Source organism: Balaenoptera ricei, chromosome 2, assembly GCF_028023285.1.
Source record: "Balaenoptera ricei isolate mBalRic1 chromosome 2, mBalRic1.hap2, whole genome shotgun sequence".
Classification (NCBI taxonomy): Eukaryota; Metazoa; Chordata; class Mammalia; order Artiodactyla; family Balaenopteridae; genus Balaenoptera; species Balaenoptera ricei.
The window spans coordinates 187,851,325-187,860,856 of NC_082640.1; the positions used below are offsets into that span (position 1 = coordinate 187,851,325).

General features: G+C 67.5%; 1 protein-coding gene across 1 annotated transcript; it reads left to right on the forward strand.

Moving 5' to 3' along the window:
• Positions 1–5,702: 5,702 nt before the first annotated feature.
• CRIP1 (cysteine rich protein 1) lies at positions 5,703–7,319 on the forward strand. The gene is made up of 5 exons (XM_059915885.1): positions 5,703–5,813; positions 6,706–6,800; positions 6,872–6,929; positions 7,010–7,056; positions 7,185–7,319. Exons 1-4 carry the CDS (start codon positions 5,774–5,776, stop codon positions 7,048–7,050), a joined length of 234 nt encoding a protein of 77 aa, XP_059771868.1. The 5' UTR covers positions 5,703–5,773; the 3' UTR covers positions 7,051–7,056; positions 7,185–7,319.
• The last annotated feature ends 2,213 nt before the right edge of the window (positions 7,320–9,532 follow it).

A 9,532-nucleotide genomic window follows, 5' to 3' on the forward strand; every position in this document is an offset into this window, starting at 1 on the left:
TGGTTGGGGGGTCGTTTGGGGGAGAACTCAGGCTTCCCTGAGCACCCCCAGGCCCGCCCTCGCTGAGGGCTCCCGGTGTCGGATGGGAAATTCCTGTCGTCCGGCCGGTGGGGGGCTGCTGAGAGCACAGCCGGGGCCCCTCCTCCGGGAGACTCCAGGGGAAACTACGTGGGGAAGACTTGATCTGCGGCGCGCCCTTCCCCAAAACCCGGGGGAGGGCGGGGCCTATTCTCGAGTGAAGGCCCGCCCTGGGGGTGGGGCGAGGGCTGCCGGGGTCGCCTCGAGGGAGGATGGGCCCGGCCCTGCCAGGAACGCAGTGCCCTCCCACTGCCGGGGTCTGGCCCGGGAGGGCGCGTTCCACTTCCTGCGTGCGGAGGGTGTCGCGCCTCCGTGTTTGTTTCCGCGGGGTTGTCATGGAAATCGGGGCGGGGCCGCTACCGTCTGTCTCTGCGCGGTCGCTGGGTGTCATCGGTGGGAGCCGCGGGTGGCTCTGCGCTGCCGGGGCTCCCTTGGTGACACCAGCTCCAGGAAGCCTCCCCGCAAACCAGGTGTTTCCTCGGGCGCCCCTGCAAGACGCAGGGGAGGCCAGTCCGGTGTGGCGCCTTCTCCACCTCCCCCCTGCCCGGCCTCCACCCCCACCCCTCCAGCCCGGTCCCAGCCAGTTGAGGCGGCCCTGAAATGCCATCTAACCACCTCTGTTCCATCCAGAACCCCAGGGCTGGGCACAGCGCCCAGGCCTCCTCCGCCATCCTGCTCCCCAGCTGTACCCCACCTCCCACCGGTCCAGTCTTCCCCACTTCCTCTCCAGGACCCTCCGAGACCCACCCTGCACCCCATTTCAGACCTGGGCCCTAGCTGGTCCCCCCGCCCTCCAGGCATCTCTGTGGGGCCTGCAGCTCCCTCGGCCCCCACTTCCCTGAGGCCCAGAATCCCCTGCCCTAGACCCCCAGCCCCTCTCCCTCCACCTTCCCCTGGGCCAGTGACCCACCAGTGCCAGCCCTCTGCTGTTGGAGGCTCCCTGGGGACCCCACCCAGCTAGGCTAGCCTGGCTGAGCTTCTCTAGGGCTGAGGGAGCATGACCTTTCTCCAAGCACCAGCGCACTGGTCACGGGCTGTGGCCCCCTGGGTGCTAAGGGTCAGGAAGTCACCTAGTGCCTGTGACCCCGGCTCTGGGCCCCTGGGAGCTGGGCCAGGCAAGGACTGGTGGGAGACCGGGGTGGCCAGGTGTGGGCAGCACATTTTCTCAGGGCCCAGCTGGCTGCTGGGGTGAGTTTGTGGCCATGAACACGCCCAGCTGCTGGACTGATGAGGCTGGAATTCGAGGCGGTTCTGCATGGGCTTTGGCTCCAGGGCACAGAGATTCCTGGAACCAGGCTCAGCCTGGGGTGGGGGGAGGGGGAGGGCAGGGCTGGCTGAGGGAGCTCAAGGTTGTAGGTGCCCCCATCCCTCCACCCCAGCCCCTCTGCATCCCGCGCCTGCTTCCAGCAGAGGAGGAGAGGGGCCTTCGCCTACCCTGGCCCGGCGGAGGCCTGGTGGACAGGATCAGCGCCCTTCTGGGAAAGCACGGAGTCCGTTCCCTTCCCCAGCCCCAGGGCCGCCCGGGGCAGGACCTCGGGCCAGACAAGGGGTCCTGGGAGACAAGCTGTTAAAAATAGGCCCTGGGAATGTCTGAGTCTCCACGACTCAGCCTCAGCCGGGCCTGGGGGAAGGGCAGAGAGGGGTGGACTCTGGAGGCAGGAAGCCAGCTCTGGCCCCAGGCTCAGCAGCGGTTCTGGAGCACATGTTGGCCCTGCAGGGCATCTGGGTGCAGGAACACCAGACAGGCCCTGCTGGCCTCCAGCCCTAGCAGGGGACATCCTTACACCTGTCCACACTGAGGAGGGGGCCCGGAGACTGGGGCGCTGGGCGCTGGGTGGGGGCTTCGAGAATGGTAGGGAAAAGGCCAGAGGCAAGTGTCACAGTGTATGGCGTTGGGGGGCGGTCTGTCCAGCCCTGAGGGGCAGAACTCTCCTGGTGGATTCCTCAGCGGTCACTAGGGCCCAGCCCTGCCTTCACCAATTCTCCTGGTGCCTGGAGCCCAAGCAAGCCCTGCCCTGGGGCCCCAGCCCGGCCCTCTCCATCCAGAATTCTGCTGCAGGGCAGGGTCCTGCCCGCTTCCCGTCTGGGTCTCCAGCTGAGCCTGGGTGGCGCTTGCGCAGGCGAGGGCGTGGGAGTGCGCAGAGAGAGGGTGAGTGCGTGGAGGTGGCCTTGGCCAGGCAGCAGTGACCTCCCCCAGGTCGCAGGGCCCTGGATGCCCTTAGGCTGGCTTGGGGCAGGTTGGACATTCTGGGCACAGAGCAGCCCGGGGCAAGTAGCCGTCCTGGCCGCTCTGCCCTCACACTCCAGACGCAGCACCCCCTCCCCCCCCCCCCCCCCCCCCCCGCCCCGTGCCTGCAGCCAGTGCTGGGAGGGAGAAGAGCGCAGGGCCATGGTGCTGGTGGCGCTGGGGCGGGCCGCATCTTGGGGTGTGCGAGGTGCTTCACTGTGCCTTCCATGGGTTTGTGCAGTAAATGCCACTAGGGCCCCAAAAGAGTAAGGAAAGGGGTGGAGGGCCAGGCAAGGCAGATCTGGGTCTTGAACTGGACCAGTGGTCCCGAGTCTGGTTGACCTTGGGCCAGGTCATTGCCACTCCCCCACAAGTGCATCCTGGGCAGGTGAGCCGATGGAAGCAAGAAGCCTGCTCCTGGAGGGGCTGTCAGGGCCCTGACGGGCACCCAGTCAAGCCTCAAATGGGGGTGTGCCTGGCCAGAGAGTCTAGGGGGCTGAAGGATCTGTCCACCCACCACAGTCCCCCACTGCTGGGGGGTCTGCAGCTGGAGGGGTCCCCACCCCCACAGGTGGGCAGGACAGACAGGGAGCTGGGGGAGTTTGGAGGGGCACGTCAGTCTGTGACTGAAGCTTTGGGAGGGTTCCAGCCAGTGTGTGTGTGTGTCTGTGTGTCTGGAAAAACCGTGCTATGTACCAACCAGAGAGCAACGCCCATGGCCCTTGGCCCCCCTTGGCATCCTCCCCACAGGGGCCCGTGCTGTGACCATGGCAATGGCAATAACAGCAGGGAAGGCCAGGAAGAGATTCATCACCCTGGTTTTCAAGGAGGGGCTCTCAGCTCCCCCCACCCCCAGGGTCAGGCGGGTTTGGAGTCCCAGTGTTGGGGGGGTGGAGGGGTCATCCCTGGGGCCAGGTGTGTAGAAGGGAAGACAAACCTGGCTCACAGCCTCACCTAGCCCGGAGCCCTGAGTGGGCTGGGGGAGTGGGCCGGACAGAAACATGGGAAGGCAGCTGCTCAGAGAAGGACCTCGTGCACACATGCCCCCAGAGACACCCAGATGGATACGCCCACCCAGGCAGGCACTGGGACACGCACGTGCGCATCCAGGCAACCTGTCGGTCACTGCCCCCCTCCAGCTCATCATCCCGGTGGAGTTGACCTCTGCCCAGCACACCCACTTGGGGCAGCCTTCTCAGGGATCTGCAAGGTGGTGCGTGCAACACGTGTGGCCTGACGCCCGGGATCTGCTGTGACAGGCGCCCACCTCCCCCAGAGTGTCCTGCCCTGTGCCCCCCGCCCACCCGGTCCTCTCCATCACCAGGGGTCTTGGCCCTTCCCCCCCTCTCGCTGCTTCTGCCTATCTGCATTTCCTAGCTGTGTCTGTGTCTCCGTGTGCCCCGTCCACCCGGCCCCCCACCCCCACCCCGTCACTCTCCTGCTTTCTCTCATGCCCACCTCGCTCTCTGGATCATGGAGCCAGGAGATGAGGGAAGCCAGGACCACCTCCTGTTCCTGGCCTGGCCTGGTGGCATCAGGCGCAGGCCAAGGAGACACCAAGGGCCAGGTGGGGGTGGTGGGGAGGTCGGGCTGGTGGCCTCGGCTCCAGAAACCACGCTGAGGTGCCCCTGTGCCAGGCAGAGGGGGTTTTGAGTCTCTGGGCCCGGAGCAGGCTGGGCTGGCTCCACCAGTGCAGGGCAGGGCGTGCCGCCTCCTGAGGGCAGCGGGCAGCTGGGCACCGGGGCTTCCCGCCTTGTGGACCCCAGGGCTTGCACAGCTCCGGGGGGGCGCAGAACTGTGGCCTCAGAGAGGGGGTCCCAGGGAGGTGGGAGTGACTGGAGAGCGGTGTGGGGGGCCCGCCGCGGGAGTGTGGGGTCCAGCGGTCCGTCCTCCTCACCGAGGCTGGGGTGCAGCCTCCCTGACCCTTGAAGGCTGGGAGCTCTCACCCCCACCCCCACCCGGGCCTGGTGGGGGACCGTTGGGGTGGAGGCAGCCACGGCTTCCGCTCCTGGTCCCAGTGCCAGACTCGGGGGGTGGGGGGTGCTCGCGGCGGGTGGGAAGGGCAGGGTGTCACTGCGTGGGGAGGCCGGAGCTCCTGGGCCCCGTCAGAGGATGGTCTCCAGCACCCTCCGTGGGGACAGGGCCTGGACAGGCGCAGAGATGACGTTTTGTTTGGTGAGACGGGTGTGTTGAGGGGACATGAGGACGCTGGTAAATGTTCAGGGGGCAGGATGGAGAGACGGCTAGGGAGGTGGCCTGGCTGACGGTGATGGAGGAGGGCTGGCCCAGGCAGAGTCCTCCAGGGCACAGAGCACTGGGACCCCGCCCAGGCCTCCACCTCAGCCTGGACTAAGGGGCAGATGGGAGGCCGGCCAGCCGCCTCCCCTCGAGGGCCCCACCCCGTTGAGATGCAGGCCTCTCCGCTGGTCCGCAGAGGCTGGCCTAGGACCCCGCAGCCCGCGAGAGAGCCCGCCCCCTAGGTCTTCCCCCATTCCTGGGGCGGGTGGGGTCCGCGGTCTCTGCCTGGCACGGGGGAGGCTCCGGGGCCGCTCCCGCTTTCCCTGGACGAACGACTTGGACCGCTCTGCACCCGGCGCTTCCCGCAGAGATAAAGACCCCGCCCCCGCCGGCCCCGGCATCTCCCAGACGGCCTGGGCCGGCCTGGGCGTCGCCGCACCCACTTCCCGCCACAGAACCCCCAGCCCCCGAAGCCGATGGCTGTCCCCGTGGAGGAAAGGGATGCCCCGTCTCGGAGTCCCCTCTTCTGAATTCCCTGGGGACGTTCCCGCTGCGGCCCGATGGACTTCCAGGGGCGGGCCTGAGGTGCGGCGCGCGGAGACCGGGATGTCCCTCGGGCGTGGGGGACTGGGGCGCGGCGGGGCGGACCTCCTGGCCCCGCGCGTAATGAAGGCCGAGGGGAGTTCCTGGGGGAGGGCTACCAGGCTGAGACTCCCCTGGCAGGTGTCCCCAAACCTCCATCTGGGGAAGAGGACACGCTGGTTTGCACCTCTTTGCATTTTAGAGGCGACCGGTTCCCGCCCTGGCTCCGGCATATCTGGGGCTGGGGGTGGGGTGCTCCCTCCTGCTCTTGGGGAGTCCACTGCCCCAGATCCTGGACCCGGCGAGTCCGGAGTCCAGGGCGAGGGGCGGGGCTCCTCCGGGTGCTCCAGCCCCGCCCCTTCAGTGAGTCCCCACGGATCTCCTGCCCTGCTCGGATCACGCTCTGTCGTCGGCTAGGTCCGGGTCGTACCCCAAGGCGGGCGTGGACCAGATGACCTTTCTCGGCCTGTTGGCTTGGGTCCGAGGCCTCCGGGTCCAAGTCCAGGGCTCAGGGGGCGGGGCGCTAGGGGCGGGTCCCAAAGGGGCGGGGTCCCGGGGTGTTTGAAAGGCGAGGACCTGGCGCGACCCACCCAGTCCCGCGCTCCGCTCTGCTCCCGCTCCGCCGCCCGCCCCGGACCCGGCGCCACCATGCCCAAGTGCCCCAAGTGCAACAAGGAGGTGTACTTTGGTGAGCGCACTCCACCCCCACCCTCCCCGGCTCGAACTGTGGGTCTCTGCGCCGCCCCACGCGGAAGCGCGGCCCGGGGTCCCCGCCGCGGGGCCGCTCAGGTGGGCCGGGGGTGCAGGGGGACCTGGGGCACCGCCTCGGGGCCACGCCTCAGCCTTGCCCGCGGCCGCCTGGAAGTGCGGGTCGGGACCCCTGCGTCGGACGGCCCTGCATCTCTGTGCCCCGCTGTCTCTCCGGGTCCCGCTTGGTCTCCCGTCTCTGAGTCTCCGCGTCTCTGGGTCTCCCGTCTCCGGGTTCCGCTCTCCAGCCTCCTCTCGCGCGCGCTCTGGGCGGGGACCCCGAGGGGTAGGAAGGAACGCGGGGCTCTGGCCGCCCCTCCCAGCGCTAAGTAGAAACAGACGCGGAAACCGGCGTCCCGGGCGCGAGACCAGGCGCACTCAGATCCCGGACGCCGCCTTCCTGCCCCGCGCCCCGGGGCCCACCCAGCGGAGGGGCAGGAGGAAGTGGGAAGTCCCCCCGCCTCGCCCCTCAGGCCCCACCGCCGTCACTGGTGCGGAGGCGGAGGGCTCAACCCGGCAGCCCGCCTGGGTCCCGACCCGAGGCCCCCTCGCCTCCTCCTGCAGCCCCACCCAAGCCCTCAGGGGCGCGCTCAGGACCAGCGCCCACCCCCGCTAGTTGGGCGGGACTGGCTGGGGACTGGAGGTGCCCCTCTCCCCCCGTGGGGCACAGGTGCCGCGGAGACCTTGGGTGGGCCACCGGGCATGCGTGGGCGAGGCCTTGAGCAGAGGTGGCTGGAGAAGGTGCTGTGCGACCAGGTGGGTGTGCCCCGTGTCCCTGGAGCAGTGTCTCACCTCACGGGGGTGGTGGGGGGGGCATGTCTGTCCCTCTGCAGCTGAGCGGGTGACCTCCCTGGGGAAGGACTGGCATCGCCCTTGCCTGAAGTGTGAGAAATGTGGAAAGACGCTGACCTCGGGGGGTCACGCCGAGGTAGGTGGGGCCTGGAGGGAGGCCGGGGCATGGGGGAGGGGTGACAGGCCCTCACGCGCCTCTCTCTGCAGCATGAAGGCAAGCCCTATTGCAACCACCCCTGCTACGCGGCCATGTTCGGCCCCAAAGGTATGCTCCGCGCAGCCCCCACCTGACCCTGACCTCCACAGCCCCTGGCCACCCCTAACCCGCCCACTGCTTCTCCGCAGGCTTCGGGCGCGGTGGGGCAGAGAGCCACACTTTCAAGTAAACCCAGGTACTCCCCCCCCCATCCACCTCACCCTGCCCAGCCCAGCCAGCCCCGAGAGTGGGGTCCCCCACCCTGAGTGAGGTCCGACCACTCCCGGGGCCTGCACTCACCTCTGTCCCTGTCTCTCCGCACAGGTTTTGGAGACCCCATCCCTGGCTGCCCGCCGGGCCACTGCCCCTCTAGGCCGATGGCAGGCCCTCCCCACAGGCACATGGGGCTCCCCTGTAGACCCTCAAGCCCTCAATAAACCCGGACACTTGGAAGACCTACTTGTGTGTGCACTTCACCGGGGGAACGGTGCAGGGGGCTGCGGCTGGGGGCCCTGATGGGCACTTGCTCTTCCTGCTGCAGCCAGCCTTGCTGCCCACTGCCCTGGCGGGGACGGGGGTACTCTGCCGGGGGGCCACCCTGGACAGCCCCGCGTTCAGCCCTGCAGACGCCCCAGCCCTCCTGCAGCTCTGGGATTGGTCAGCAGGAACATGAGGCTGCAGGGTGAATCCGCTGAGCTGGTTCCGTTTTTGAGAAGCTTTGGGGAGCTGTGGTGGGGAGCCCTTGCCTGCCCTCCCCACTTCCTGCCGCTCCACCCTTGTCCCCATCCCCCATCCCCACCCTGCCGGACCGGGCCAGCCGTGCATCCACCCGGACACCACCTGCCTCATCTGCCCCCGTGCCGTGCCCGGGGACTAGCAGGTGGCCGGCTGCCCAGTAGGGACTAGCAAGTGGCCGGCTGCCCGATGGGGCCTTTGAGGTGACGACTGGCTGGGCGGCAATGGCTAGGGGCTTTCTGAAAACTCCTGTTTCCGTTCAGGGAGCAGCTGCAGACTGGGCCACCCTCAGAGCCCTCGCCGTTCCCCCCACTGGCCACTCACACTCCGGCCCTGGCAGACGGCCACCGTCCCAGAGCTCGGCTGATCTAAGGAGCCCAGAGGGGTCATCTCAGCCTTGCATATGGCCTCAGCCCTGCCCCATGGCTTGGCTGGGGGTCCGGCAGGCCTGAGCTGGACAGGCGTGGGGGGCCCCAGGGTGGCGTGTGGGGTCACATGCGCACATGCGTGTGTGTGTGTGTATGTGTGTGTGTGTGTGTGTGTGTGTGTGTGCGTGTGTGTGTGAGATTTGGGTGATTCATAGAATTCCAAGGGGTGGGAGCTGGAGTGCTTCTGGGGACAGATGCAATTCAGCCGGGCGAGGCGGGAGCAGAGGATACTAAGTGAGGCCCGGTTTCTCAGTGGTGGGGTGTGGGGGGGTGGAGCTGTCGTCTGGGGGCCCAGCAGCTAAGGGCTTGTGGCCAGAGCAGGCACAGAGTGGGGAGTGGGTGCACCGGGAGGTCTGCACCGAGCTGCTGGGAGGTGGCCCTGAAAAGGCAGCAGAGACCCCTGGCCCCTCCGCCACCGCGTGGCTCACAGTCTGGGTGTGGGGGGCAGACCTGGGGTGAGCGCTTAGAGCGCTGAGCCCCACCGGGAGAGTGGGTCAGCCAGGCCTCAGGCCGGGGAGGAAGGCACTCCGAGCAGAAGACCCAGCAGGGGCAGAGGCCCCGAGAGGGAAAGGGCTCGTCGGGTTCCAGACCCAATGCATCAGGGGCCATGTCGGGCGAAGGCTCCAGGGCGCTATGGCCGGCCTTAGCAGCATGGCCTCTGAGCTGTGGAGACAGAAGGCAGGGCCAGACTGGAGGCCTGTGCTGGTCCCAGCCCCAGCTCAGGAGGGGACTGGAGGGGACTGAAGGTGGGGTGAGGGGCAGACAGCAATGCCCCCGTGCCCTTGGGGGAGGAGGGCTCCCGGGAGGTAAGCTGCCCTGGCGCTTGTCGGGTGGCCACTGAAACAGCCTCCTGGGGTGGGGGTGCCCGGGTCAGAGGCCAAGTTCTGGAGAAGGGGTTAGTTCTGGGGGGACACAGGGAGTGAGCAGCTGCTGTGCCTGAGACGGCGGGGGGCTGGTGTGGTGGGCGGGTGGGGCAGGCAAAGGTGAGGACCAGGCGGAAGGTGGGGGGTCAGGCGTGACCGCACTTCCTGTGGGCTTGGTGAGGGGTGGAGGGGGGGCTTGTCTGGGGAGCACTTGAGATCCAGGGAGGCCTGCTTCCTTTCTCTTCATCACTTATCTCTTTCCCTTCTCCTCTCCTTCCCTCACTCTGTCCTCTTTACAGCTTTATTGGGGTATAATTTCATACCGTAAAACTCACCTATGCACAGTCGATGCTTTTAAACCAGTTCCCAGAGTTCTGCAACCGTCACCACAATCCAGTTCTAAAACCATTCTCCTTAACCACAGAAATTCCCTCATGCCCATCTGCCGCCACTCCCCAGTCCTGGTCTCTTTCCAGGCCACCACTGACCTGCTTGCTGTCTCTGTACACTTGCTTTTCTGGACACTTCCTATAGATGAAAGGCACCTACAACATAGTGTTCTGCATCTGCCCTCCTCTGTGTCTGCGCTTCCCGGCACTTTGACCCCTATCAGTGGTGCCGAGAGGGTTCCGTCCTAGGGCTGACT